This window comes from Ilyonectria robusta, assembly GCF_021365365.1.
Source record: "Ilyonectria robusta strain PMI_751 chromosome Unknown BGZ61scaffold_7, whole genome shotgun sequence".
NCBI lineage: Eukaryota > Fungi > Ascomycota > Sordariomycetes > Hypocreales > Nectriaceae > Ilyonectria > Ilyonectria robusta.
The window spans coordinates 1,343,300-1,370,607 of NW_025764441.1; the positions used below are offsets into that span (position 1 = coordinate 1,343,300).

A 27,308-nucleotide genomic window follows, 5' to 3' on the forward strand; every position below is an offset into this window, starting at 1 on the left:
TTTTGTCTAATAATATCGCATTGAATTACTCCAACTACCTTAAAAATAACCGTACAGTAGGAGATGACTCGGCTCTTTTCTTTTTTCCCGCTGTTGTCCGTCTTTCCCAAGAAAACATCAAAATTCCCTCCCTCAACACGCAGCGGGCAACATCAACCATTGATCCCACTGTAGGTCCGAGTTCTGTTCTACCCATGATCATGTCTTGTGACACACGGCCGCTCCTAGCATCTAGGTAGCAAGTCCCGGTATTTCGAGCTCTAACTAATTTGATTCCAGCTCTGAAATCTGAAGCGACTCCAGCTGAAGGGTAGCCTCAACATATCCCGGCGATGGGAGATCGACCGGTCCAAGTCCTCGGACTGTGGAATTCGCCCGACTTCGTTTCCCGAGTGGTGTCGAGTCGACTGATGACGGCCTTGTCGATGGAGAGTTGGAGTTCGCCCGACTTCGCTTTCCCGTCGGAATGAGAATTCGTCGGTTGCCCGACGCTACCGGCTTGGATTCAATCTGTCTTGGGCTGGATGACCTGTTAGCATTGGAGCAGAGATGAAGAGAAAAATGACTGACCTGTCGGTAACTGATGAGTCCAAGCCATCAACCATCACTATCCCTTCCGCATCAAGTATAGGATCGACCAATTCATCTCGAATAGTAAAGAGAGTCTTGAAAAGACCCACGGCAACCTCGTCAACTCTTCCAATCACGTCAGAGCTGGGTTCGGTCATTATCCACTCCACCAAACGACGCGGCAACTTTTGCGCGAAGCAGAACTCCTGGGCTACTTCGCCATGGGGTATGTAGATTTTCAAGTGATCACTGCACTCTTCAATGTGCAGCTGACTTGGGATCTTGTCGACCGTGGACACACCATTGTTATTTGTGCTCAAGGCGAGTTGCAGAAACATGTCATCAGTCTGGTAGAAGGTGGTTTTCTCGATGATGCTGATGATCGACCGTCGTTCCGCGGCGGTTTTGACTCGAGGACTCCGAAAATGACTCGCAATACTGTCACGATATGTTAGTGGGCTTCCAAACAAGTGGATTTGGCTTTAACTGACCGGACAAGACCCCGACTCCTCGCCGCTGTAAATCCTCCCGGAACCAACTCAGGCGTAGAACCTTCGAGATAGCTAGCCTCTGCAACATTCCAGGACAGGTATCGGCTTTCGAGATTGGCCCATACCATCAGAGGCTCAAGACGCCAGATCTCGTGAGCAGTGAAATCAAGCATCTCCACCATGCCTGAGAATTGTTCCTCAAGGAAATCTCTGTCGATGATCGAAAACTCCGTTTCCGCTGACGAGAGCTTAACCACGCCGTTTGTCTTCCTCACCGGGAACACTGAACTGGAACAGAAGGGCTTCGGATCCAGCGAATCTCCATGATCCGGCAGTGACGCATTTAATGACCAAATCATTTCTTTCACGGCCATTGTCGACACACCTTCTGGGTCCAGGTTTATCAAGTGGCTATAAACCATGCGGAACCCACTGGAGACCTTTAGAGAGTCGGTGAAAAATGACTCGAGTCTGCCGTAGTCGTCGCTCAAATCGACCTTGCCCGGGATATTCAACCCAGGGGCCCAGACACAGGCCGATAGCTTGTGCCACCCCGTTGAACCATTAGAAAATGCACGGATGTAAGCCTTTTCCTCGAAGGAAGATCTGGAAAAATTAGTATTTGGCTCCGAAAGGAAGGAGTAAAACCTACCTCAGCTCCATCACTTCTCTCTCGGAGAGACGGGGGACCATCTCATCGATAGCACCGTACAGCTTATCCAGTCCCAAATTGGGGTGAATGGAGGTATCGGCACGGGCTGCGTCGAGACGATCCAATATGTCCTTCAATGAAATCGCATTGGGAATTTTCAATGTTTGCTGATAAAATTGTCGTAATTCCGCACGCTCCGCGTCGTTCGCGTTCCAGCTATCCTCGGGCGGAAAGACAAAGGTCCAGCCACGCGGTCGGCCGTTGGATTCTAGGAAACATGAACCGAGGCTATGCCACCATCCATGTCGTAAAATGAGATCGGTCTTACCAAAGACCTCTCTGAAACTTGGTCAGCATTTCTAGATCTGGGGGATTCCATGCCAGAGGAGAAAGCATTAACTGACCTAACTTTTTGCTGAGCCTGCAGCGTATCATTAGACGCCTCGCAGGCGGCATGGATGCGGAGGTACAGCTGCAAGATTCGGCGCGGAAGCCTGACTTGTTCACGGCGGTTCTTTTGCCGAATAAAGCGGAGAATGTCGAGGTAAAAGTTCAGGTCATTCCGAGTCCCAACGGCAAAGTGCGACGCGAGGAAAGCCCATTCGCCAAGATCTTCGTCGTCTGTTGGGGGCGTTTTCAACTTGAGGAAAGGAAAGGGTTCGTTCTCGAGCATGTATCCCTCGCAAAGAGATAGAAGCTTCGGGACGGGAAGGTAGGTTCGTGAGAGGGCCAATCGGTCTCCACCCAGGCAGAGGACTTTGGTGTCTTTCAGGGTTGTTATCCCAGATGGATCCTCCGTTGCTGCAGCCGCATTGCTCTCCCACCAGGTTCGCAGATAGTTGAGGAAGTCGCTGGGGTTTTCGTCGGCATACTTGAGACAGTTGGATGTCAGTGACGTGCCGTTGGCGACGGGAACCACATCCTCAGCCTGCATTTTGGCAAGATATGTTGCCTTCCAAGGGTCGCTTTCAAGGAACATTGAATGTGAAAGAGTGAGGGTTGACGATTTGCAAAATTGCGGTCACGATCGTGGTTTTTTGACCGTATTTTGTGGTCGTGGTGCTGGCTGTTGATTATTGGTCGTTCACAGTTGGGCCGCCATCACCCCACCGCCCAGCCCAGCCAGTTCAGGCACTCAACTCGCTTCCCCAGCTGTGGGGTTGACGAACAAGTGGCGATCTACTATTGCATGTTTCAAGAGTTGCCCTCACCGACCCTGGTCATATCCACTGTCTTTCACTGGTTCTCAGTACTCGGGCACTGCTTAGGCATGACTGGGGACATGAAGAGAAGAGTCACAAAAGTTAGGTTGATCTGGAGTGAGGTGGCCTGGAGTGAGGTGGCCTGGAGGTACTCCCCATGAACTTGATCAAGTCCTTCCTGGAGGTTCAATGACTAGACGACGTTAACTCCTTCAGCCAATCGCGATTGGTTTGCTAAGAAGATCCTAGTTGCCATTCTTGTGGGTCCTTTCGGGCACCCTCTGGCCTATGTCCGGTAGAAAGAGAAAGGCACTGGTTGAAAAAAGAAAGGGCAAAGTTAGTGCTCATTTCGATTCTCCAGTATTATGGCCAGATCACGCAACAATCTTGTTGACTTGTCCGGTGGGCCGTGGGGACAGGTTTTGGCGGTGAGTGATGCCAGCGACGAGCAGGGTGTCAGAAGAACAACGAGCTCATGGAGAGCGACACTTGCAAGCATAATTTACGGAGATGAGTTTTGGAGACCCGCATAAAACCGGGTTCTGGAGTTATACATCGAACCCTACGGAAGAATGAGGAGTGACGAAGAGTGACACAACCCGGGCCTCTGTAGCCAATCAAAAAATGGTTCCAAGGGGAAACGTACCTGTGGCACAAATCAGAGATTTTAGATAGCTTCGGGGATGCAGATATTAGTTTAAGAGGACATGCCGGTTGAGTCTTGCCAATGTGGCTCGATTACAAGGACATCCCATCGTGGACGAACCAACTGGGAAACGGGGGCACGAACTGGGTCAAAGACATGACTGAGGGATGGGAAAGAGCATCCAAACAATACAAACGGGTTGATTTAATGCGATCGGTTGCACCCTAGTGGTAGATTTCTTTCCCTAGTGGGATTAAAAAGAAGCTTGTACGGTTAACAACAGGGATTTAGTGTGGCTTGAAGAAGCTGACACTTTCCACAAGTGTGAGACCCAACTTGGCGTGGAGCTGCTCCTAATTAATTTTATTTGACCCCCCAAAGGCGCTTCTCAGCTTCCTTTAACAATCGTCCCGTGATCCTTGATGCTTGCTTGGCTTCGAGGCGCAGGCCCAGACGCAATGCCACCACGGGACGTCCATGACGCCAATTTTTTGTAAAATACTCAAACTTTTGGCAGAGCTATATTGAAATATCCTGAACTCTCTCTCAGTTTACATGGTCTTCGCGACTGTGGGATCTATATTTATGTTGTGGGCATGCCACAGACCAATCTCGTGGTCTATCCACGCCCCTTGACCCAGTCGTCGATCGTAAGCAGAAATAACCCAGGACTACTTAGCCTACTTCTGTAGATCTCCGGTCGGCATCTCAAGCTGATGCTAAATGATGTTTACATTTGGGCCATCCTTTCGCTGCTTCCAGACTCGGACCTGCACCAACAAACCGCCGGATCTGAGAGCAGGCCGTCATCGCCGCTTATGTCGACGACCAAACAGGGGTTCGACGACGTATTTTTCTACTACCAATGAAGACAAGGACCACTGTCAAAACGACCATGCGATCCACGCTTACAAGGCAACTTTGATCGACATACGATGCGATAGATTAAGGGGATGGTCGACTCAGGACAAATCTTCAAAATCATCCGCTGTTTATCTTCTTCTCTATTATTCCCTAGTTCTTTCTACTTTTATCTACAAAGTATAACCACCATATTCACAATGAAGTCATCCCAGACGCTCGCGATTCTATGCAGTCTAATAGCAGGTGACTTACTGCCTAGTGTCAAGTGAGCTCAGTTGTCTCACCAACATGTCGAATCACCTCCCAATGAGGGAACCCAATGTTGAATTTAGTGCATTTTCGTCGTGCACTTTACAGCTGCCATGGCCCACGTTCGGGTTTCAAGGTCATCTCTTTTCACCCGCTGAAATCCCATCTGACCTTTTTATCCCATTCTAACCTTCATAAAGTTAGTCACAGATCCCGCAACCCATAACCTCCAGAGCACCTAGACATTATGAGGAGGGAAGTTTCTCTTGTGGCAAGAGATTCAAGTCCTCTCATATATTATTGGTTAGAATAAGGTCATTGTCTTGAGATTGTTATCAATAGATGGAAAGGGTATTGACTGCGGATAGTAAGGTCGTCGACTGTAAATAGCTGGGTTGATATTAGAAGGGTTGAATTGAAGCTCAAGGCAATGATCAGTGTTCAGTGTGCAATAATCGTATTATTCAGCGACTGTCTCTTCTGGTGCTGGGCATAGCAGTAAATGGTTGCCTCCATTGTGCGCAAAATACTATATAGGTTTGAGAAAAGCAAAAGAATAATAAAACCTTTTAAATTACCTTCTTAAATAACCAGGCAAATACAGGTTCTTGGAGAGACAACGTACCGAGCCACCAAAGCCTCTCCACCATCTCTCACCTACTGCCCAAGGCAGGTAGGTATCTACCTGCGCTTTTGGGACGGTAATGGTGCTGCTTCTTCGCGCCAGACCAGCGTCACGCGTTGGCGGATGTGATACCCTGAGGGCCACTTGGACGTCGAAACTTTACCCACCACCTTTTTGGCTATTGAACCAACTATCCAGGTGTATCTTTCTTCTATATATCTCATGTCAAGACCCTCTTCGACTTCTCCACCTCTTCCTTACCACTCATCTCAACCACACACACCAACCATGAGCCCCTCTCGCTTCATCAAGCAGGCCCGCGCCACCACCAAGTCCCTTCTAGGTAGTCGCTACCAAGAAGAAGTTGAGGAGGATCCGAAATGGCCCCTGCCTCTGGATGACATATCCGAGTACACCCAAGCACGCTTGAAAGACGGCCTTGCCTTTGTCGACCACACTCAACGAAATAAGAAGCGGAAGATCTCGCCTCTTTCCAGTCATTGCCTGACGCTCTATCAATCCGCAATTAAGGCGTCCCTGCTAGGGGAGGACGTGAGTCCTGACGAGTATGACCATCTGTTGGCTACCATCTTCACGTACGAGAAAGACATCTACACCAACAAATTTCTTCGTGATCCTCTTGGGAGCGATATCTGCCCCACAATGGTTGAGCGCCTAGCTGAACTCCGACGATACGAATTCGCAACTCGATATGGCGACCACATGCAAGCCGTTTGCGACGAGCTCAAAAGCAAGGTTCAAGTTGAGAAGCCCCAACACTTCGAAGATATTCGAGGTTGGAATCGATTCTGGACTAATATCAACGCCGATCTTAAACAAGAGCACGAAGACTGGGTAAAATGGGGTTTCAGAAGCCCATATGTCAGCAACAAGCAAGTCAAAACAACGCTCTGTGTTTTCAATGCCTGCAATCACATGGGTCTCAGCTTTGATCACGTTCTTCAGGCAATTCAACTCTATGCTGGTCAAAATAACCTGTTTCACAAATCCATTCTGCGTTACATCGAGAATGGTGAATGGTGCCGTCTAGCTGAGATGCTCTTTCGAGATCTTCGAGATCTCCCTGTTGTTACGCCAAGCCATCTGAGGAAAAATATTCCCGTCATGGAGACTATCATCAATGCCATCGTTGATGAATATTTTATTCGAGGGGACAAAGAACGCCCATTTGACCCCCGTGACTGGAGGACAAGAGAAAGCGCCTACGAAATAGCGGCGAACACAAGAGTGGAGGGAATGAGGCGCGAAGGCCCCGTCCTGGAGGAGCGCAAACGGATTGAAAAACAAGCGGCGAAGAAGTGCAAGCAACTTATTCAAAAGCACTCCATGGTGCACCTGTCGGCTCCGGTCAGCAAGCTCGACGCCCCATCTGGAGACTTGCCACCATCCTTAAACCGCCCAATCTCTGAGGTTGAAATTGTTACGTCGATGGAAACAATCAAGCGTTAAAAGAAGGCTTGGGGCCAGCTGGTTGCCTTGCAAGAGGGGCCCACCAGAAGACGTCTCAATTATTGCGAGGAGTACGGGAGCATTGAGGAACCGATCGATCCTGAGTTTTGGCTAGAGTTGGCTGAGATTGATCATGCAGGTCTCCTAACATCTTCAGAACCAGCAGTGGAAGAATGTGACGAAGAGGAACCTTCAACAGAGGAATAATGAGGTATGGGAAGGAGAATGGAGATGCATTATTCTTTGGCCAATCTGAAGGGCCGCTGGTCGTACTCAATGAATAGATAAGCGAGTAATGGCTGAGAGTCAGGTTTCTTCTTCCCCAATTCAAATCTCATGCCGATACCAATTTTGCCCACTAGTTTGGGAATAGTCTCCATTGCCGTGAAGCTCGGGAATTGAACCGCTCATCTGGGTCGGGCCTCCTACAACTGACGACCCAACAAACGAGGCCGCTGTAGGCGAAACCGACGGCTGCTGCATCACACTTGGGGGTTGATACCTGTAATGAGGTTCGAGGTAGCTCTGCATATCTGGCGATATTTGAGGTTGCAGAGATGATGTTGGCCGAACGCTCTCGGGTCCGGGTGTCGGTTTCTGTTTGAGTCGTTTGAAGCACCACACTGCAAGGAGGGCAGCCAAAGCACCGCCTATCGCACCCGCCGTGGAGCCGATGATGACATTCCGGTTTGAATTCGAAGACCCAGAATCAGGCGACGAGGTTTGCGTCGCTTCCGGGACCTCACTAGTATTGGTAGCGTCTCCTTCTCCGTCGGGACGACCCGCATCAGCATCTGAATCATCTCCGTCGCCATTCTGGCTACCAGTACCATTGTCATTGATACTTTTATCACCCGTCTCGTCAGATTCACTTGTGGCATCATCATCACCCACGGAGTCATTGTTATCTGTTATCTCTGGTGGGCTCTCATGCGTTGTTGACTCGTTGTTGGCTTCGGTCGTTGTCGTGGTGGCTTCCGCGGTGGTGGCTCCGGATTTGTCGTAGCTGATTGACAAAGTAATTGTCACGTCGGGTGTCGGGTCGCAATACATGGCATATTCTTTCATTATGATGTTGGTCATCGTGACGCAGTATGGGGCCGCGGAACTCGAACTTGGAGTAGTCAGTGGAAAGCATCGAGATATTTCAGGTGCCGATCCATACCAAACGACACATCCTCCCGTGTTGTGATCACAATCCCCGTTCTCACCAAGATCGGCGTACTCGATGCACTTCGTCCGAGGGGCACAACTAGACCTTCGAAACGTCAATATCTGGGTTTAGAGTTAGAGGCCTGACCTACACAGAGCAACATCCAACGAAGCCATCATCTCCCCGATAGCAAGTGCCCCGGTCGCATGTAAAGCCTCCATCACAATCGAGATCCCGCTTCAGGAGTCGCGTTGTGATTCGATCAGGAGCGGCTGGAATGGCAGGTTCGCGTTGAGACATTGCCAGCGGTGCTAGATAAAGCACAACTGCAATAAATGTGAGCATCATGATCTGTAATGTATATATGTATTGGAACAGTGTGGTTGGTGAATGAGGTGAGAGAGCTGGAGAAGGCCAACAAACAGACCGGCCGGCCGGGGTCATAGCACACTGATAGGGACGCAGTTAATGGCCATCGGGCTGAGAAAATGATTCCTATAAATTACCTTGTGAACATGCATGCAGGTCTTGGTGGCTGACTCGAACGCGAGTCTATTTGCCAGTCTGGTGCAAGTCTACCGCCATGTCTCTCATCCTGATTTATAGCCCAATTCAATCCTCTCCCGAGCCTGCATGTCAGCACTACGAGTCTTGGCGATATTTCCACACGCGTATTCCCATGCAGCGACAAGAGGAAGATTTGGTCTCGAGGGCCATCCTACAGGAAATGGCGTTTCTTGGGAGTAACGGAGAAGGGGCTGTCCATGCAGCCAACGCTGGGAAGTTGCAACATGATTGGCAAATGTCAAGGTCTTAGGAATCCTTCATTCAGCCGGCCCCCAACTACCCATCAGGTGATGCGGCAGTGTTGCTATGGGAGCCTCAAAGTGCAAGTGCTACATTACGCCACCACCTTGGCAGCGGTACATTGCGTCACCGCCATTACAGTCTGTATCACAGTGCGATGACAGTAAATCATGCTGCAGAAGTTGTGAAGTATCCATGCAGCCTTTTGTGGCTGAAGCAATGATACAACGCGCCTGCACTCTGGTGGTGGATTGTGATATCAGCCCGTCTGCAGGGTGATGTTTGTGGTATAATCCCGTTGAGACATCAAAGCGGATCGCTAGAATGTACTTCAATGTAGATTATCGCTCTCCGATTTATGCAACCTTGGGTCCAGTGGCTTTGACTCAATACTTGTTTTTAGAGTATACATGCAGTATTTCGAGACAGACGGAACTGAAATCCATACATCTCACTTTCCAGCCGGAACATTATTATTTCATTAGCACTAAAAACATTATCTCACTACTTATTAACTACATAAATAGGACCGCTTCATATGAAAATTAACACATAAATCTGAAGGCCTTTTTCCAAATCGGCCATCTCATCCGCTCCTCTTGCTCTTGTTCAGAAGCAATGTGGATGCGGAAGTATCGTCGACCCGTCTTAATATCCATCTCACTAACTTTGATACCTCGAGTTCGAAACCAGATCTTATGAATGATGTAAAACACAAGAATAATTGGAACTGCCATAATGCGGAGGAAGAAGGTTTGGACTTTTCCAGAAGTACTAGGTTCTGAGCTTGTGCTGATGGGCGAAACTGCGATCCAAAACTGGGACACCAATACCAGTGTGTAGCCAATGAGCCCGAACCAGGAGCCGAAAACGCCGACAGTGGACCGGAAAGGCAATTGTTCCAGAGGATGTGAGTTATATGCCCAAGCCTTGCGGAATCGAATGTGACAGAGGCAAATACTACTCCAGGTGAATAGAGTGCTCAGGGCGCTGATGGAAAGAAGCCAGTTAAATATAACACCGTGGACTTCCAGGTCAGCCAAGAACGCGAGTAGACCGATAAAAGAGGCAAGTAGAATGGCCATAATGGGACGTCCATGCTTGTCGACGTAAGAGAAGATGTGGGGAGCATGGGATTGTTCTGCCAGAGCAAGTAGTGTCCTAGAAGAGCCAAAGACTGCCGAGTTGCCGACCTATGAGTAGAGTCAATAAAAGCCCATCATACTCTGCACGAGGGAATTCGTCCACATACACTTATAACCGCAACAAGGATAACACCATTCATAACACTGGGGAGTATTGTAGTACCGGCAGTTTCTATCGCAATAACGAATGGGCTGGCCGATGCATCCACGCTGCTCTTGCCATTCAAGAGCCGAGGTTCGTTAGAGGGAACCAAGAATCCAACGAGCAGGAGAGAGACGATATAGAAGATCATGATACGCCAGAATACCTGCTTAATAGCTGTGGGCAGGGACTTGCGAGGGTTGGCTGTCTCAGCGGCAGCCAACCCTATCAATTCTGTGCCTGTGAACGCTGCAGAAGAGGACACGAGGACACTACAAAAGCCCTTGAAGCCATTATTGAAGGCGCCAGGACTATGCCAGTATTGAGTTCCAATGTACCCGCTTTCTGGCTCTCCGCCGATGTTAATAACAGCAGCGAGTAAACTAGTGTACGTTAGCTTTGCGCACATGTGAAAACGTTGGGCCTGGAAACATACATAAACCCAATAATGGCGGTAACTTTGATGATTGAGAATATAAACTCAGCTTCACCGTACGCTTTTACTCCAAATAGATTAATAATAATAATAGCGAGGAGGAATATGGCGACAAAGAGGGCTTTGCTGATATTTTCGTTCCAGTAACTAATAGTATAGGCAGCCGCGATGATTTCCAGGGGCAGGACAAAAAGCCATTGCAGGCAGTAGCTATAGATATATCAGATTAGCCTCTGTAGTACTTGAAATAAAATCCTCACACATATATCTGCCAAAAAGCAAGACAGAATAATCACACTATTTTACTTACTTCCACCCCATTGCAAATCCCCATGAAGGATCGAGGAAGCGAGTCGAGAACGCAGAGAACGAACCGGCAATGGGAAACAGGACACAAAGCTCGCCGAGGGACTGCATCGTACAATATTGCATTGCGCCAATTCCAATGAATGCGAGAAGAACTGAAGCCGGCCCACCGGTATGGAGGGAGGCTCCAGAGGCAACGAAGAGCCCGGTTCCTACGACAGTCAGCAATGGAAACGTGAAAAGCCACACCCCAAATTTCTACGCAGTGTCTCTTGATATCGCTTTTGATGAAGACTTACCAATGGCACCCCCAAACGCAATCATCTGCAAGTGCCGACCTTTGAGCTCTCTCGCAAGAGCTGTGTTGGCCGTCTTCGCGCTTGCCGCGACCAGGTCGTAGCGGTTGTCCCCAGCTGCGGGTATCGCTGGCTGAGAGGTCTGCTGGTAGCCGCCACTTCGACTCCTTCGAGGATGGACCTCGGCACGCCGGAAGCCGTCTATCCAGGTGGTGGCCATGTTTGGCGGGTCGACCTGCTTGGCCGAGACTTTCCAAGTAGCTCCCTTATCGTCGGTGCCGCCCGCCCCCATTTCGTTCATCTCGATGACTTCTACATCGCGAGTGAGGATAATGTCGCCTTTCATGTTGCCGTTCCAGAACGTTGCATGTCCCGGGGTGTGAAAGGAAGAAAAGGGCAAAGATCTGTCGTGGGAGAAGGGGGGGATAAACGAACATGTGGAATGGAAAGAGTACGCTCATATCTTCCAGAGATGGCGTGAGTGATTGAGAGGCTTTCCCTGATATGTAGAGTGGCTTGCAGGTGACGGAATATTTCCTCCTTTCAGCAATGATAACGATGCATTGCGACAGACATGTCAAACTAGCGAGACAGGGAACAGGGGTCGCAATCAACACATCCTAGTCAGGGGGCCTAAGCGTCGGCTCCTTCCTATTTTGATATCCAGACGCCGCCCTAAAACTCGAGCATTCAGGCTATAAATACTCGGTTTCTGTTGGAAGTGATACGCGGAGCTGTAAGGGCGGCCATGGAATCACGACTGATAGACCCAGGCCCTTATACCAGGCTCTTGCATTTCCGGGGCGAGACAGGAGATCATCCCGCTTCCACGTGAAGTCCCCTTGATAACCCCGTCCGCTAGTTCAGCCACTTTCCACTGCCCAGGAATTGATATCGCAATGATCCAACCAACTCCTCTTGGCACCAACTGCTCTTGGCACACCTCCCGAAGTGTTTCCAATCCCCTGTCGGGTTTTGCATGCCGAGTAATTGCCCTTGCTGCCTTCAGACGGTGACGCGTCGGGCATGATAGTGATATGAGCCTCGGTAGGCTCGGTTGTTCTTGGCTTGCCGACTTATCTGCAGGATCCGATTCCGATTGACTAGACCATTCGCTGAAGGCCTCAGGTGCACAAGCCTTGGCAACCCGTCCTCACCACGAATTTCTTGATCATCTCGAACGTACACGGCAGTTGCAAGGGTTAGTTAGGGTACTTCGGTATCAACCAATGTTACCAAGCATGAAGTACTCGCCCAGGCCCCCTCTATATTTAAATTGCCGATTTGACCACATAAAGATTATAATTATTATTTATGAATCTATTAGGCCTTAATTGCCTTTAAGATGTACTTCTTTGCGGAGATGTTGGGAGATGCGCTTGCTACAGACCAACCCAAACGTGTCATGCCCAGCGGCACATGATTGGGTTTGGTAAAACCGACTCAAACGGGGTCTGCAACAGGAGAAGCAAGCCAGGGACTAGGAAAACATATTGCCTTTCAATGCATCCGCTAGAGATAATGGGAAGACGGCGAGAGGCGCCACTATGACAGCCTTATCATGGCCCAAATTGTAAAGCGAACCCGAATTCATAAAGGAAATGAGCGTAACCCTTCTAAGACGCAGGCCGCGCCACCATTTTGAGTACCTAGGTAGTGATTAAAGCAGCCATTGTTTCAACCGTATGCAAAGCCCGTGCACCATCCGTATCACAAAATCCATATTTAAAAGTTCTCCAACCTGTAAATGTGGCACGGGACCTCCTCGTAAGGGTGGGCGCTATATCGCTGGTCAATACAATTCAAGGGTGGCAGAAAGGAGAACATTTCCAGCACATGTCTGGATGTAAATCTGCCGACTTACACCTTCAGGTCGGCCACAGCCTTTCTAGCAACGTCCTCGCCCACGCACAGAACTTCGACCCGAACCTCTGGCACCTCCTCGAGCTTGCCAACTGCTCCAATGTTGGGGACCGCAGTGGCTCCAGGTCGGAACTGGCCAGTACCGGTGGTGGACCAGCACGCTTCGGTGTATTGGCCGGGACCGGGATAGCTACCTGCGCCGGCTTTGAAGACGGCCGCTTTGCAGGCCGCGAGGCCGGAGTGGGGCACGTAAAAGACGAGCATGAAGCTCTTCAGGGATTGGGTAGCGGATGCCATTGGACCGGTTGAATGGTGGCTAGAAGGTAGAAAGGGTTGAAATCTTCCAGTGTAGTCGGGCTAGGAGAGAATTGACAGATTCAATTGTTCTTCGCGAAGTAATCTTTTCATATACCCCGCCCACGCCTGTCATGTGATTGATTCTCCCCTCCAGTTTTGGTGGGCGAGTGACCTAAACTCTGCTATCGCGGATGGGGCTACGCCAGTCGCCCGGTCGTCTGTTACTAACTTGCAAATTAGTCACTTGATGGAGCTGAGCAGACACGCGTATACGGAGTAGAGATAAGCTAGATAGGCGAATACATTGCAGGCCGTTGCTACAGAGTGAGTCACGGATAAATTCATCGCTCTGGGGAAAGTAGAAACCTTCTAGTCCTCCGACGTCGGACTTATGAAGCAACAGCACATTCCTGGGTGGTACGCTCCCCTACGCACGCCGCCTCAACGCAAGCAGCAAGGCCACCAAAATGAAACCCCCTCTTGACCATCCCAGGCCCGTAATGTGCGTACTTGGCGGAATTGGTCATGATTGTCTGGGCGTGCGGTGGGATGACCGGGTCCTGTATCATACACCAACAAGTATCGGTGATGAATTGAGCCCCAAAGCTTTCCAACGCGTCCAAGTACCCAAGAGCGAGAGCCTCTTTATAAATCTGCTGGCTGGTCGTAATAATGAATTCCACGCTCTCCAGTTTTCGACGGTTCCCACAAAGAAATGTGAGCCGCGCAAATTCTTCCAGGGCAAAGTGTGGATTCCCCAACGAAACCACGTCGACTGTCCCGTTTTTAGCCGAGTTTAGTTGATTCCATGTGTCTTGCAGGCCGTGGATGTCCACTTGAACGCGGTTTGCCTGACATTCCGGGAATTCCGTGGTGGAGGCTTCGGGCGTGACGCCCCGGATGTGGAACATGGGCGCGGATGAGCTTGTCGCGAACCCGGCGCCGAATGCCTTCAGATCCGCAATTGTCGGGTTGCTCGACTCCAAGCCATAAATGAGAGGGATTTCGGAGCCAATTAATCCTCCGATATGGTACCCAAGTAGGGGAAAGACAGACTCATCCCAACCGTCGAGCGGGGGCACATCGATGCAGACTTGGGGAATTCTGCCCTCAGCTCGGTGACATCCTGCGTATGGCGCTCTTCCCGTCAATGCGATGAAAACGTCGACGTAATCGGGATACTTTTGCGTTCTCGCGCCCAGGACACTGTTGGCAAATACAACTGCATTGGACTCGGACCATCCAATCTGGGCTCCTGCGTTAGGCTTGCTCTCGAGGAGGTATGGTGCGCATGTAAAGCTCTCCTTCGCCCCCATGGCGAGATATAAGTCTCCAATCTGAGACGAAGCAGCAGACACCTCGGGATCTGCCCCCAACTCGCGCCACCGCAGCCGATCAACGCTTAATGAGTTACACGTCACTGGTACTGCAAATCTCCCGTTGAGCTCATGCAATCGCTTCGGGATAAGGAGGCTGCTTTTCCCGACGTAGATGCAGGCATCGATGTGGGCTTGGGAGACGTCGACCAAAGCGTCTGCGCCCTGGAGGGCTGCATAGGACACAATCATTTCCAGAGCCATTTTCGTCGCAGGACCGCGGGTGCCCTGAAGGATTTCCTGGTCACTCAGTGAAAGCGCCACTTTGTCCGTCCTTGGTGACGATAGAGGCAATTGGAATTCATCTGGGCCCGTGACAATTAAGCGCTCGTCCGTGATTGTGGCGAATTCTGCAGACGTCAAACGACCAAACAACAAGGCATCCTCCACTTGAATAACAGGGATGGATTTAGAAAACATAGCCTTTGCAATCAAAACGCCTAGAGTGAGAATCTCTTCCGTCTTCTGGAAGATTAGTGCTGCCGGAGCCGCTCCGGCCAGTAAGAGCTCCAAGATGGTTCCGCTTCCGGAGCATGATCCGCGACCACATGGTATCGCGAGGATCTTGCCAGCCAGAGCTGTTCCTCGGAGGGGATGATGCGTATCGGCTATAACGCCGCTTTCGGCGTCCACGCCCATCATGAAGCTCAGCGGAACATCGGAGAAGACGAGGCGTCCGCTTGCCGATCCGGGAACCAGAATCCTAGCGGATCTGCTGTTGTTGGGACTGGACGTGTTTGGAGACATTCTAGCCTGCCTAATGCCTCGTTGATTGCCCAAAATGCTTGGAAATTTATTCCCAAAGCCTCAGAGGTCTAAAGATTCAGAACAGCTTGAAATGTAACTCCCACTTCGGTGGTGGGTTCACATACCAAAATCGCGGGGTTCTCCCTCCACCTACCATCGGACTTCTCCGATCGGCTCGGTCAACCGACCCGTCTAGGGCTCGGAAGCGTTGCCGACTTTGGAAGAGTGATTCGATTGCTGACCAGGATGATTCCAAGGCTTTAAATTGCTTCATGACAAATTTACCTGCCGGAGTGTGGCTGCACGCGGATGTGAGTTTTGCGTGACAAGGTAACTGAAGGTAGAGAAATGTCTCCAAACATGCAAGTCTGAGAACTGGTGTCACAATTAAGAATTCAAATAGGGCAGCACATGGTTTTCAATAACCACTGTAATTCACTACCGATAAATTTACCTGGCAAGATATGTACCTGCGCTACAATCGTGAGATGCACGTGTATCACATCCTTCCGACCAAGCAACCGGAGTCTACTCGACATTAACGGTCAGTAATCAACTAATTAGACACGTTCGTAGTGTGAAGTTCCCGACTCTTTCAGTCCATCATTTCCCAACTTTGTATCCGCAGCGTTAGCAATGCGAGTCGCCTCAGCGTCGATAAAGGCTTGTGGCCGCTCGCGCTGAGTCAACGCCGGCTTGCCGCACACAATCAGCGACGGGTTCTGAATAAAGATCTCGTCCATGTCCTCAAGAGTTCGGCGCGAGGTTTCTGGGTAGAGGCAAAAAACCACGGGGAAGTAGGCCCAGCAAAGAATGACATAAACTATGATGCTCGTTAGTCAACCATGTCCGATGAAGTGGTAGCGTTTACTTACTCAGGTAGAATTTCCAGTGAAGGTTGTTGACTCCAATCTTTGTGAACTGGGTCACGATAAAACCACCCATCCAGTTGGTCGCAGTCGCAGCAGCAGCACCGCGAGTTCGCCAGCCGAGAGAGTTGATTTCCGAGTTGTAGACCCACGGGACCTTGGCAAAGCTGGTTCCGTAGAAGAAGTAGTACATGAAGAACATTGCCGTGGTAACTCGGCCCAGCTATCCATAATCAGCATGATTTCTTTTAGCAATATTTTAACATCACTTACCAACTGTTCTCGAGAAGGGTCCTCCTCGGCGGTCTTCAAGCAGAGAGCGGCAACAAGATAGCACGAACCCATGGTCACCGATCCATACAACATCATCCTGTTTCGTTAGCCTTGTAACATCTTCCGGAGGTTCAAGGTGACTTACTTTCGTCTTCCAAAGCGATCAATAATCAGGAGACAGCAGAAAGCGGCACCAAGGTAGACGGTTCCGTTGACACCAGTCATCAGGCGGCTCTCTTGCTCACTAAGACCGACACTTTGCTGCAGGAGGGTAGGCAAATAGTATCCCAGGGCATTGACGCCGCTGAATTGTTGCATAAACTGCGTGCCACATGAAAGCAGAAGTCTTCGAAGGTTCTGGGTCTTGTCGCGGCAGCGGAGCATGTCCATGACAGGGACCCGATCTTTCCTCTCCATGTCGACGGCAGAGCGGATAGAAAGAAAGTGGGCCGTTACATCGGGGTCATCGATGGTCTTTCCTTTGCCTTCTAGTCGCGCCAGAACACTCAGGGCCTCCTCGTGTCGGTCCTTCAACAGAAGCCATCTAGGAGACTCGGGGACGAAGAGCAGAGCGATGGAGACAACAATCGGGAAGATGAGCTGGAAAGCGAGAGGGAATCGCCACTGGAGTGCGCTTCCCTGGAAATACAGACCGTAGTTCATCCAATTAGCGAGACAAAAGGCGGCAGTGTTGGAGAGCGACCCAACAACGACGAGCTTTCCGCGGTGGCGAGGCTTCGAGCACTCGGCCTGAAAGACAGGGCAAGTCGAAGATGTCAATCCCATGCCGAACCCGTTGATTACTCGGCCAATGATCATTTGGGGGAGGTGCCAAGAGGTAATTTGTAGAATCGCGCCGACCGCATTGCAGAGCAGGCCGAGGGCCACCGTTTTCTTTCGACCGAGCTTGTCGCCTGCAGTGAAGGCAGTGATGGCACCGAAGAAAGCTCCTAGCTGATAAATTGTTAGATGTTGTCTCAAGAATCTTCAGGAAACCTACAGAGAAGCAGCTAGAAGTAATTCCAGAGATGTTTGGGTCGCTGGTCTCGGGAAAGTGCTTCTTGAAGTCGGCCGAGATGAGAACTCCGGAAAAGACTCCCTGGTCGTAACCAAACCATGCCATGGAGCTGCATCATGTTAATTACTTGTCTGCCTAGAATTTAGGAAAACTTACCAAGCATTGACGATGGTGATGGCAGTGATGAGCGCCGTCCCGCTCAGCCGGTCTGAAAGCCCGGTCATTGCCATTGTGTCTTGGGAGACAAGAACTATGACGAGATGAATAAACGATGCGTTTGAGAAAAGGATATGTTGCCTTTAGTTCTCGATCTGCTGCACAATGTTCAACCTAGGCCAGGTCACCTCGATCACAGAGACCGAAGACAACTCAAGAATAGGCGTGGTGTGCGTTGACTGCGAGGTGCTGATCATCAACAAGAAAAGCCAAAAGGGGAGGATCCTGCAGCACTAAATACTTGTGTGACTTGACAGAGCGTGGTATCAAGGTCAAGCGGTTGCGTGCCGTAGCCGAGGCGCCAGGGTTGCAGGAGTCAGCCACGAACGACTTGGAGATGAGGATGTTGCCCAAGAGCCTAGTTCGAGTGCCAGCCACGAGATCAAGCTACCATTGCCCCGGTCCAGCTCCCATGCAGACGTGCGACTTCCGGGATCGTCGTGCGGAGAAGACACTCGACAGACGTCCACCCGTGATCCCCACGGGGTAGCGCGGTTCCGCTTCGCGGGGATTGTCATTGACACCAGGACTCAATGCGCTACGCGTCGCTGTAGAGCGGTCTCGGGGGGAGGCGGCAGACCCGCTATCGCAGGATGGAATAGGGATGGTCTGACTCGCGGGGATAGGCGGCAGAGTGAAGAACTAAGCTAAGTACGCTGGTAACCAGGATGCTGTTGCTGGTGACAAGGATACTATTCCCGGTGCCATGGCACAGAGCGTCACTACGGTTCTCTAGCGGCCTTTGACCGGCATGCCGAGCCTTGACGTCCCTGAAATGGACAGCCTTGCATAAGACGTGGTGATTCGATCCGGTCCCGCAGAATTCCCCGCATCACTCAATTCACCTCTTGGAGTTTTCTGTGTGTCGTATTTTCCACCACGCAACAATCCCAAACAACACAATGGCTGCCCAAGACCACCAATTTGTTCTCGTCACCGGTGCAACCGGCTTCATCGGTGCCCATATCGTCGACACTCTGCTCAACCGAGGCCTCAGAGTGCGGGGAGCAACCAGATCACTCGCTAAAGGAGATGCCATGATCAAAGCCCGGCCGCAGCATGCCCGAAATCTCGAGTTTGTTCAAATAGAGGACTTCAACAACCCTGGGGGCCTGGTCGAGGCTGTCCAGGGAGTTGACGGCGTTATTCATACCGCGAGTGTAAGTGAGCACTCATCACAGCCTGTGAGGTAAAAAGAGCTGACGTTTTGCTAGCCTTTTACCTACGATACGAAAAACAATGAGAAAGAACTTATCCTGCCAGCCATCAATGGAGTTCGTGCGATCCTCGAAGCCGCTGCCACTAATCCCAACATCAAGCGCGTCGTCATTACCTCGTCGTTTGCCTCCGTTCTCGACGTAAACCGCAAGGGTCCTCCCTACTTTACTTATACTGGCTCTGACTGGAATCCTCTCACCTACGAGGAGTCCGTGGACCCTGCTACGAGTGCCGTCATTGCCTACCGCGGGTCGAAGAAGTTTGCGGAACTGGAGGCGTGGAACTTTGTCAAGCAGCACAAGCCGACTTTTGATATCGTGACACTCTGTCCACCTATGACTTTTGGTCCAGTTGTTCACCCTGTGGCGAGTGTGGACAAGCTCAACGAGTCGAATGCCATGCTTTGGCGAATTGCGACCGGAGCAAACCCCTTGCCAGTATCTCGCGTGCCATTTTGGATTGACGTCAGAGATCTTGCCGTTGCGCATGTCGAGTCACTTCTCAGGAGCAATTTGGGAGGCAACAGATATGTGCCAGCTTCCCCTGAGCGGTTCTCGTACGGGCTTGCGTCAAAGATCATGGCTGAGGAGTTTGCGGATTTGCAAGATACAGTGACACAAGAGGATCAATTCATCGACGAGAGTCATGGTCTAGATGGGGAAACGGCTGCGAAGGAGCTCGGCTATCAATATCATCCCTTTAGAGAGACTGTTAGAGACCTAGTGGCACAGGCGATTGCGATGGAGGAAACGGCCACGGGACAATAGATCAGACAATACTACAGCTCCCAATTGAACCTTGAAGCATCCAAGACTATCTTTGCCCCATTTTTGTTTCAAGAAGCGCAAATACCCCAAATCATCATCTCAATTTGTAGCGAGTCATTTGAGTGTCACGTCCTGCTGCCATCCCGTCTTCTGCATGGACTAGCCTACCATGAGCTAAGTTCACATGGCCAATGCCGCCAACAAGCTTAGCTACTCCAACTTCTCCAAGAGAGGATAGCTTGCTATCCGCTGGCTTGGGTGCCTCCGCTTCTCCGACTTACATCCGCCGGCGGCGGGGAAAGGCGGCATCAGCTCCGCAACACCAAGTGGGCGTCGCATGACTGACCAGCTGGGTCAAGCAACGGTGGCTCGTTCAAGCTAACTATAGATTCCGTTTTGTGAAAAGATTTCACTCGGTCGACCGCTAAGTGAAAGGCGCAATCCTACAGATGGCATATAATAACTTCTGCAACCGTTGACAGCCATCAAGGTGTAGTGAGTCAGGACAACACCTATTTCCAACCAGGCCACCATCTTGCCAAAATGTACCCCGAGACGTTTGAAGGATTTGCCATTCCATCTGCGGATAAATGGAACAGTCCAAAGAGGTTCGAGGTATGTTGGAGATTGAGCAAGATCTAAAATTTTGGACCCTTGCTCATTCAGATCCAGTTTCAACCGAAGCCTTTTGGCGACTATGACATCGATGTGAAAATCATCGCTTGTGGTGTATGTGGCTCTGACGTCCACACCGCAACCGGAGGTTGGGGAAACAAGATCTGGCCCCTTGTCCCAGGACACGGTGAGTTTGCTCAGATTTCAATCCATCCTCAAACTAATCATTTGAATGGCAGAGATTATTGGCAATGCTGTCAAGGTTGGCTCCAAGGTTACAACCGTCAAAGTCGGCGACCGTGTTGGCGTTGGTGCTCAAATTTCTGCCTGCCTGGAATGTGATACTTGCAGAGAGGACAACGAGACATATTGCAAGCAGCAGATGGGTAAGTGTGATCTTCGTCAAGTCAAATCCCTTCACTAACAGTACCAGACACTTATGGCTCGGTGTACCCCGACGGGACTGTTGCCCACGGTGGCTACTCGTCTCACATTCGAGCACATGAGCACTTCACATTTCCTATTCCAGAGGGCCTCCAGACAGAACTTGTAGCTCCGATGCTGTGTGCTGGTCTGACTGCGTACTCTCCCTTGGTTCGTAATGGCGTTGGACCAGGCAAGAAAGTCGGCATCCTTGGCATGTAAGTATTTCGCTAGAAGCTCTACCTACCGTTTACATGCTAACATCGCCTTGCAGTGGCGGCATTGGTCATTTCGGAATCCTCTTTGCCAAGGCTCTTGGTGCTACCACCTATGCCATCTCACGATCTCGCGCCAAGGAAGCTGATGCAGTCAAGATGGGAGCCGATGGCTTCATCGCCACCAAGGAAACCGATTGGGCCAAGGCCCACGAGATGACTTTTGACTTCATTCTCTCCACTGCATCCTCGGATGACGGTTTTGACCTAGCACCCTATCTATCATTGCTCAAGACACACGGCCGCTTTATTGCCGTTGGTCTCCCCGAGGGTGCTGGGTGGCAGATTCGCCCTCAGAGCCTTCTTGCCAATGGCTGCCTCATTGGAAGCAGTCATTTGGGCAGCCGCAAGGAGACTCTGGAGATGCTGCAACTGGCAGGTGAAAAGCAGATCAAGAGCTGGGTCGAAACCATTCCTGTGGGAGAGGAAGGATGTGGGAAGGCTCTGGAGAGAGTTCACAATGGTGACGTTAGGTACAGGTTCACGTTGGTGGACTACGACAAGCAGTTTCAGTAAATGATAGAAGCGTAATAAGAAAATAGTTTCGATTCACTGTTTTGCTCATCTTAATTCGATAAGCTGTTATGGCGCATGGTGATTTGTGGGTAGTAATTTATGAAGAAAAGTTAAGATCGAAATTAGAGTCTAAAGACACGCTCTGAGATCACGATTGACATTGACGGATACAAGAAAATATGCACAAAGGGACACCGTCATCTAAATTACTATCACGACTTGACACCAAAGTCTTCTAGCCTCTCCTCAACCTCCATCATCCAAGAAATGTCTTGATACAGCTTTATCTTCTCTCCCTCGCCCAGCGATGCCATTGGCCCCCTAGGAATACCACCATATCCGTTCCAGTTGCTCAAGATAGCCTTGAAGCCAGGAATTGCCCGCTTTGTCAACTCCCAGTCTGCCTTGGCCAACTGCTGCTGAGCCCGCATAGCTTCCTCTCGCTTTCCTTGCACGGCCAAGTTGTACACATTGACACATGCGCGAGGGAATACATTGGCTGCCCCGACGATTGCACCGCTGGCGCCCACTTCCACCGATGGGGAGATGAAATCGGCAACGCCAGAGAAGGCAAAGTATGGCCCCGATTTGGAGGGAAAGACCTCGGACACGGGAGAAGTGGCTTCTGCGACGCGCGCAAGCTTTCCAACGCTGCCGCAGGTGAATTTGGTGCCGATAATGTTGGGATGGTTTGCCAGGCTAATAAGCTGGTCGGAGTCCAGGTCGATCCCTGCCACCGCACCAGGGTAATTGTAGATAATCAAGGGGAGTGGGCTGGTGTCAGCAACTTCAAGAAAGTATTTCTCGATTGTTGGGCCATCCATTGCCCATTTGAAGAAGCTGGGGACCATCAGGAGAACTGCATCGCCGCCTGCATTCGCAGCATCACGACATAGGCGCAGTGTGCCCTGGATGGACTGGTCAGAGGCCCCGACGATAACTGGCAAGTGAGAGAATCCCGCCTCGTCGAGGGCCTCTCGGGTCGTCTTTGTAACCTGGCATCTTTCCTCGGGGCTGAGGTAGACGGCTTCACCATTGGACCCGTTTGTCACGATGCCAACCACCCCAGCCCTTGCAAGACGAACGGCGTGCTTCTTGATGGCTTCTGTGTCGAGGTTTTCGTCTTTTCCGTATTCGTAAAAGACTTGAGTTGGCGCGTAGATTCCAGGTAACAATGTTTTAGGCATTTTGGTAATATCAGGACGTCCTGAATGTCGCTTAAGTGGTATGAAGTGAGGTGGAAGTAGGAGGGAATAGAGTCAATGAGCCACCAAATGTGCGACGCCATATCGATTCCTTCTATTCCCATTTAAAATTATCTTGTCTGCTGCACATGGCGCTCTCCGTTCCTACATCATGTCGTGATTGCGGAGTAACGTCGTTTGAACATCACAAGACGCGAAAGACGAAAAGCGGTTTCGGGCTTCCGCTCTAGTCTCGCGCCAAGCGGCCGGCGGGGGGAGGCGGCAACTCCACCATGATGCATGAAACCTGGTGTTGTCAGGTGGTTCGCCCCGGAATGGCTTCTCCGCAGTCTCCACAAGGATTCACGAGTCGTGCGACCTGGGGAAGGGCGGCATGCTACCGCGAGATGCAAGAATGTCCCCTTTTGTGATACAAGGTGGAGTTGTTGCGTGTGGAGTGAGACATTGACCGCCGACAATATCAGCATGCCTTGTCCTACGAATTCCACTGGCTTCATCCAAAGTCTTTCGTCGACCTGCCGGATTGTCCAGTCAACAGCTGAGTCAATATTCCAACAATGGGTTCCCTTTCGGTTCTCACTGAGCACGATGTTACCATCACCTCCTTCACGGTCACAGACTTGCGATTCCCAACAAGTCTAGATGGTGTCGGCTCCGATGCCATGCATGTGGGCACGAATGGCTCTCATCCATTCATCCAGCTCCAGACAAACCGCGATGGGTTGATCGGAGAAGGCATTGTAGGCACCATCACTCTGTTGCCTCCTGGTAAATTATTAATCCACTCTAGGCCTTTAGCAATGGCCGGGGCAGCGAACTGATCTGCATGGCGCTAAATATCTTTGGGAAAAGAGTCGTCGGCAAGACGATGCACGAGCTGACCCGGGACATGGGTAAGACCTGGCGATACATGGTCTCCGATTCACAGTATCGATGGATCGGCCCTGAAAAGAGCGTTACGCATCTGGCGGTTGCAGGCGTCCTCAATGCCGTCTGGGACCTGTGGGGAAAGATCCTCGGCAAGCCAGTCTGGCAAATTATCTGCGACATGAGCCCGGAGGAGATTGTCAGATGCATTGATTTCCGATACATCACCGACGTGATCACGCCAGAGTCGAGTATTGAATTGCTCAAGACGACCCAGAAGAACAAGGAGGCTCGCTTACAAGAGGCGAAAGAGAATCGAGCAGTCCCGGCATATACCACGTCACCTGGATGGCTAGCTTTCTCGGGTGATCGCATGCGAGAAGTTCTGGAGGAGACAATCGCTGAAGGATACACGGTATTCAAGTTCAAGGTGGGAACCAGTGTCGAGGCCGATCGCGAACGACTGGCCGCCGTCAGGGAGGTTCTCGGGTACGACAAAGGACACCAGATCATGATTGATGCCAACCAAGTAAGCCCGCACAACTCAGATTCTTGCTATACATTTCTGACGTCTTTAGGTCTGGAGCGTCCCGCAAGCCATCGAATACATGAAGCACTTGGTAGAATTCAAGCCTGTCTTCATTGAGGAGCCGACCAACCCAGATGATGTATTGGGCCATGCTGCCATTCGCAAGGCTCTGAAGCCGTACGGGGTTGGTGTAGCCACTGGAGAAGCAGCCCAAAATCGGGTGACGTTCAAGCAGCTCCTCCAAGCAGAGGCTACGGACGTCTGCCAGATTGACGCCGTGAGACTTGGTAGCGTGAATGAATGTCTCGTAAGGATTCCTACCCTAACTCAGTGTCTTAAAACTGACTTCGCAGGCCGTCATGATCATGGCTCTCAAGTTCAATGTCCCCTGCGTCCCCCACAACGGCGCTATGGGCTTGACCGAAATGACTTCCCACCTGAGCACAATCGACTACATTGCCATCAGTGGGCGAAAGTCGATGCTAGAGATGGCCGATAGCCATCGCGAGAACCTGCGCCACCCGTCCAAGATTGAGAACGCACATTACGTCACCCCGCTGGCTCCTGGATATTCCACAGGCTACAGCGAGGGGGTGTTGGAGAAGTACACTTATCCCACTGGTAGCTTCTGGAGTAGTGATATTGGGCTGGAAATTATGGCTCAACCTACCGGAGGAGAGTTGTAGATTATGTACTGTATGTAAGAGTCGTGGTTGCGAGTCTAGACATCAAGTTGTGTGTTTCCATAAACGTCAATAAACATTATCCGTATTTATACACGGGACAGAATCCGCTGTTTTCTTTGCACATCCTCTAGAATTGATACAACAGCGTCGAGGCTGGAAAAGGCCCACGGTCGTATGTTGTTGATAGCAGTAGTCTGAAGTTCGTCAATGTCCAGGACCAGATGTCTCAAATCGGGGCTGAGAGACGCGAGTGTGAGCACAACAATTGCGCCGAGTGACCTGTACCCGTTAGTTCATCCCACAACTGGGAGCAGATACATACGATAATGAAAACGTCCACGTATATTGGCTGGGTCCGACCAAGACTCGGGTGGTGTTATGGATGTAGCACCTGCAGCTCTCTAGGCAAAGAGCAGCTTTATCCATCATCGACTCGGTCGCATGTTCCATGCCATGCGCAGCTATGTAGAGCACAAATGGTCGATAAATGATATGTCGTGCCGCGAAATACCGTATCCTCAACACGGGTTCGCGATCATTTGACTCAATGGCAGGTGTGCCAACGCCAAGTGCAGGTCGGAAGGCCTCTGGGATGGAAGCGTGCCACGTTTCCAATTGGGTGTGCAGTTCGTCGCAGACTGAAATCATCGATGTCACGTCTTCAATAGAGAAGTCGTCGGGGGCCATGAGCGTAGTGGATGACAGCGTCAGGACGTGTTTTTTGCTTGGGTAGAGAGAGTTGTGGATGCGGTTGAGCAGCCTGCGGATCGAAATTTCGGCAAGATAGCAGGTGGACTGCATGAGACCAAGGTTGGTGCAGCTGGGCAGACTGATTTCGTCGGTCAGCTGCTGAAGGCCGCTGCGTGGTAGCTCAAGTTCTGCGAGTCGGTCGCATTCAACGAGGAAACAGGACCAAAATAGCCGAATGATACTTTCTCGGGAGTTTGGTCCCTCCTCCCGAGGATCTATCCTGTCAAGATGTAAGCATAGCCCATCTAGAGGGGCTGGAGCTCTTACCCAGATAGCTTAAACTGAAGGATCGTAGACGCAGAATAGATCAACCTCCAACTCTGCAGTGGACGCACAATGTAAGCAAAGTAAACGCTTGCCAGTACCAGAGCCTGAGGAAGCAAGAGGCTATACGAAAAGGACCATGACGACTGGGAAATGAGCGTCGGCATTGCGTGTTGCATGTATTGCATTCCCGGTGGAGATGAACTGAATCGCCCCGGGTCTGGTTGAGACGACGCCACTGTTCCGAGGGCGAAAATGACCATGCAGAGTGCTGAGGCGATGCTCGAGTCGGGGCCAGTCTGCAGAAATTGGGAGTATATGTCTTGGAACTCATCTTGGTCTAGGATGGGGTGGCTGTGGTGTGCTGAGGAGAAGAATATTGCGACCAGCTCGTCAGCCATGTCGCGATCAATCTCAATCGCCGGCCGCGCCCCTGGCCAGTCCTCAAATGAGAGCTCAGGGGGCAATCGGTTCCTTGACTCGAGCAGGAAGAACAGATCTGTGGGGTACTCTCCGATCAACGACTTCATGGCCGGCAGACTCAGCAGGTAGCTAGACGACGTCTTATGCTTTACTGGAATCGTCAACGGGGGCAAATTCGGCATTTCTGATTGAAGCTCAAGTCCTGTGAAGTGCCAAGGGGTGAATGGGACGCCAACACCTCCTTGGATGCCTGTCATTGCCATTGACGATTGGCTCTGTGGTGAAGTCTCGTTCTGGCCGTGAGGCATGTGCACACGGGCATTGGTGGATAACGATTCTATCTTTTCGCCCTGGTTCTCCAGGAGCGCTTCGATGTCGCGGAGTCGGTTGATGATCTCTCGCGTGCCACCCGACGTATCGATCCTGCCGCTGTTTAGTATCGCCCAGGTATTAATACTCCCGCATCACACACCTTTGAGATGGCTGATCGTCGTATTGGCAATCAACCTCCATCTCCATACAATTTGAGCATGATGGCTTCCGGGCGTCGCATCTCCGTTTGCTGTCAAACCCACTGATCAGCACTGAACGGAGTCTTCAGGTCAATTATCACTCACCGACTCCGACAAAAGCTGCACGCCAGTGCAACTCGCTTCCTATTAAAGCTCATTATTTATTACCATTGAACTCCCGAGCTCGCCAGGCGAATTAAGACTTTGGTGAAGCGACTGGTAGACAAGACTTGTGTAAAGCATCACCTCCAGATGAGGGGGGCACATTTTGTCACCTGACGTTCATCACTCACGTGCTAAGCCGCGGAGCTTACCCTACACTAGAAGGTTTTACAGCCAAAACCTCTTTGTAGACCTATGACATGTCGGGATCACGTCCAACGGGTGAGACTGGCAGAATATTTTAATTAAACGGTCATTGTATTCATCATTCCGGGTTTTGTTAGGTGTTGGAGTTTGAAGGTTGAGTACATGCTGCTTGGTACTTCTCTTAACACATTCATCCACAAGCTCCTTTAACACACCACTGACTTTTGGATAATTCT

The 27,308-nt window shown here is 50.8% G+C and overlaps 12 protein-coding genes across 12 annotated transcripts; 4 read left to right on the forward strand and 8 right to left on the reverse strand.

Moving 5' to 3' along the window:
• Positions 1 to 264: 264 nt before the first annotated feature.
• BGZ61DRAFT_476631 (uncharacterized protein) lies at positions 265 to 2,647 on the reverse strand (the record flags this gene model as incomplete). The annotated part of the gene is made up of 5 exons (XM_046248816.1): positions 265 to 520; positions 571 to 1,008; positions 1,062 to 1,667; positions 1,714 to 2,052; positions 2,118 to 2,647. 5 exons carry the CDS (start codon positions 2,645 to 2,647, stop codon positions 265 to 267), a joined length of 2,169 nt encoding a protein of 722 aa, XP_046106231.1.
• A 2,940-nt stretch (positions 2,648 to 5,587) lies between these two features.
• BGZ61DRAFT_476632 (uncharacterized protein) lies at positions 5,588 to 6,769 on the forward strand (the record flags this gene model as incomplete). Its single annotated transcript, XM_046248817.1, has 1 exon — positions 5,588 to 6,769. One exon carries the CDS (start codon positions 5,588 to 5,590, stop codon positions 6,767 to 6,769), a length of 1,182 nt encoding a protein of 393 aa, XP_046106232.1.
• Positions 6,770 to 7,096: 327 nt separating this feature from the next.
• On the reverse strand, positions 7,097 to 8,222 carry BGZ61DRAFT_476633 (uncharacterized protein; the record flags this gene model as incomplete). The annotated part of the gene is made up of 2 exons (XM_046248818.1): positions 7,097 to 8,027; positions 8,074 to 8,222. 2 exons carry the CDS (start codon positions 8,220 to 8,222, stop codon positions 7,097 to 7,099), a joined length of 1,080 nt encoding a protein of 359 aa, XP_046106233.1.
• A 1,052-nt stretch (positions 8,223 to 9,274) lies between these two features.
• BGZ61DRAFT_348669 (amino acid permease/ SLC12A domain-containing protein) lies at positions 9,275 to 11,274 on the reverse strand (the record flags this gene model as incomplete). The annotated part of the gene is made up of 5 exons (XM_046240083.1): positions 9,275 to 9,922; positions 9,982 to 10,399; positions 10,453 to 10,662; positions 10,763 to 10,970; positions 11,058 to 11,274. The coding sequence occupies 5 exons, from the start codon at positions 11,272 to 11,274 to the stop codon at positions 9,275 to 9,277; spliced, it is 1,701 nt and encodes a 566-aa protein (XP_046106234.1).
• Positions 11,275 to 12,392: 1,118 nt separating this feature from the next.
• On the reverse strand, positions 12,393 to 13,497 carry BGZ61DRAFT_449258 (uncharacterized protein). The gene is made up of 2 exons (XM_046245581.1): positions 12,919 to 13,497; positions 12,393 to 12,834 (listed from the first exon to the last, which is right to left on the reverse strand). The coding sequence occupies exons 1-2, from the start codon at positions 13,212 to 13,214 to the stop codon at positions 12,780 to 12,782; spliced, it is 351 nt and encodes a 116-aa protein (XP_046106235.1). The 5' UTR covers positions 13,215 to 13,497; the 3' UTR covers positions 12,393 to 12,779.
• Positions 13,498 to 15,408, reverse strand: BGZ61DRAFT_449260 (uncharacterized protein). The gene has a single exon (XM_046245582.1). The coding sequence runs from the start codon at positions 15,335 to 15,337 to the stop codon at positions 13,604 to 13,606; it is 1,734 nt and encodes a 577-aa protein (XP_046106236.1). The 5' UTR covers positions 15,338 to 15,408; the 3' UTR covers positions 13,498 to 13,603.
• Positions 15,409 to 15,794: 386 nt separating this feature from the next.
• Positions 15,795 to 17,908, reverse strand: BGZ61DRAFT_388027 (putative sugar transporter). Its single transcript, XM_046242774.1, has 6 exons — positions 17,654 to 17,908; positions 17,480 to 17,606; positions 16,625 to 17,433; positions 16,480 to 16,576; positions 16,213 to 16,429; positions 15,795 to 16,160 (listed from the first exon to the last, which is right to left on the reverse strand). The coding sequence occupies exons 1-6, from the start codon at positions 17,725 to 17,727 to the stop codon at positions 15,898 to 15,900; spliced, it is 1,587 nt and encodes a 528-aa protein (XP_046106237.1). The 5' UTR covers positions 17,728 to 17,908; the 3' UTR covers positions 15,795 to 15,897.
• A 470-nt stretch (positions 17,909 to 18,378) lies between these two features.
• Positions 18,379 to 19,743, forward strand: BGZ61DRAFT_417932 (uncharacterized protein). The gene is made up of 2 exons (XM_046243419.1): positions 18,379 to 18,873; positions 18,928 to 19,743. The coding sequence occupies exons 1-2, from the start codon at positions 18,616 to 18,618 to the stop codon at positions 19,696 to 19,698; spliced, it is 1,029 nt and encodes a 342-aa protein (XP_046106238.1). The 5' UTR covers positions 18,379 to 18,615; the 3' UTR covers positions 19,699 to 19,743.
• Positions 19,744 to 20,241: 498 nt separating this feature from the next.
• On the forward strand, positions 20,242 to 21,527 carry BGZ61DRAFT_476639 (chaperonin 10-like protein; the record flags this gene model as incomplete). Its single annotated transcript, XM_046248819.1, has 5 exons — positions 20,242 to 20,313; positions 20,371 to 20,500; positions 20,553 to 20,699; positions 20,747 to 20,954; positions 21,011 to 21,527. The coding sequence occupies 5 exons, from the start codon at positions 20,242 to 20,244 to the stop codon at positions 21,525 to 21,527; spliced, it is 1,074 nt and encodes a 357-aa protein (XP_046106239.1).
• Positions 21,528 to 21,739: 212 nt separating this feature from the next.
• On the reverse strand, positions 21,740 to 22,877 carry BGZ61DRAFT_516769 (uncharacterized protein; the record flags this gene model as incomplete). The annotated part of the gene is made up of 1 exon (XM_046252301.1): positions 21,740 to 22,877. Exon 1 carries the CDS (start codon positions 22,712 to 22,714, stop codon positions 21,740 to 21,742), a length of 975 nt encoding a protein of 324 aa, XP_046106240.1. The 5' UTR covers positions 22,715 to 22,877.
• Positions 22,878 to 23,093: 216 nt separating this feature from the next.
• BGZ61DRAFT_212988 (putative galactonate dehydratase) lies at positions 23,094 to 24,958 on the forward strand. The gene is made up of 4 exons (XM_046238038.1): positions 23,094 to 23,472; positions 23,523 to 24,128; positions 24,178 to 24,435; positions 24,482 to 24,958. The coding sequence occupies exons 1-4, from the start codon at positions 23,290 to 23,292 to the stop codon at positions 24,812 to 24,814; spliced, it is 1,380 nt and encodes a 459-aa protein (XP_046106241.1). The 5' UTR covers positions 23,094 to 23,289; the 3' UTR covers positions 24,815 to 24,958.
• BGZ61DRAFT_349299 (putative C6 finger domain protein) lies at positions 24,901 to 26,921 on the reverse strand (the record flags this gene model as incomplete). The annotated part of the gene is made up of 5 exons (XM_046240137.1): positions 24,901 to 25,093; positions 25,137 to 25,784; positions 25,832 to 26,674; positions 26,724 to 26,813; positions 26,869 to 26,921. 5 exons carry the CDS (start codon positions 26,919 to 26,921, stop codon positions 24,901 to 24,903), a joined length of 1,827 nt encoding a protein of 608 aa, XP_046106242.1.
• Positions 26,922 to 27,308: the final 387 nt, after the last annotated feature.

Excerpts from the sequence above, each read along its gene's own strand:
- BGZ61DRAFT_449258 (XM_046245581.1), bottom strand. The coding sequence starts at position 13,214 with ATGGCATCCGCTACCCAATCCCTGAAGAGCTTCATGCTCGTCTTTTAC. Across the intron at positions 12,835-12,918 it reads GCTGTGGCCGACCTGAAGGT|CGCCCACCCTTACGAGGAGG; the intron begins GTAAGTCGGCAG and ends CCAGCGATATAG.
- BGZ61DRAFT_449260 (XM_046245582.1), bottom strand. The coding sequence starts at position 15,337 with ATGTCTCCAAACACGTCCAGTCCCAACAACAGCAGATCCGCTAGGATT.
- BGZ61DRAFT_388027 (XM_046242774.1), bottom strand. The coding sequence starts at position 17,727 with ATGGCAATGACCGGGCTTTCAGACCGGCTGAGCGGGACGGCGCTCATC. Across the intron at positions 16,430-16,479 it reads ACCCTTCTCGAGAACAGTTG|CTGGGCCGAGTTACCACGGC; the intron begins GTAAGTGATGTT and ends GATTATGGATAG. Across the intron at positions 16,161-16,212 it reads TCACTGGAAATTCTACCTGA|TTTATGTCATTCTTTGCTGG; the intron begins GTAAGTAAACGC and ends CGAGCATCATAG.
- BGZ61DRAFT_417932 (XM_046243419.1), top strand. The coding sequence starts at position 18,616 with ATGGCTGCCCAAGACCACCAATTTGTTCTCGTCACCGGTGCAACCGGC. Across the intron at positions 18,874-18,927 it reads GCGTTATTCATACCGCGAGT|CCTTTTACCTACGATACGAA; the intron begins GTAAGTGAGCAC and ends ACGTTTTGCTAG.
- BGZ61DRAFT_212988 (XM_046238038.1), top strand. The coding sequence starts at position 23,290 with ATGGGTTCCCTTTCGGTTCTCACTGAGCACGATGTTACCATCACCTCC. Across the intron at positions 23,473-23,522 it reads GGTTGATCGGAGAAGGCATT|GCCTTTAGCAATGGCCGGGG; the intron begins GTAGGCACCATC and ends AATCCACTCTAG. Across the intron at positions 24,129-24,177 it reads TCATGATTGATGCCAACCAA|GTCTGGAGCGTCCCGCAAGC; the intron begins GTAAGCCCGCAC and ends TGACGTCTTTAG.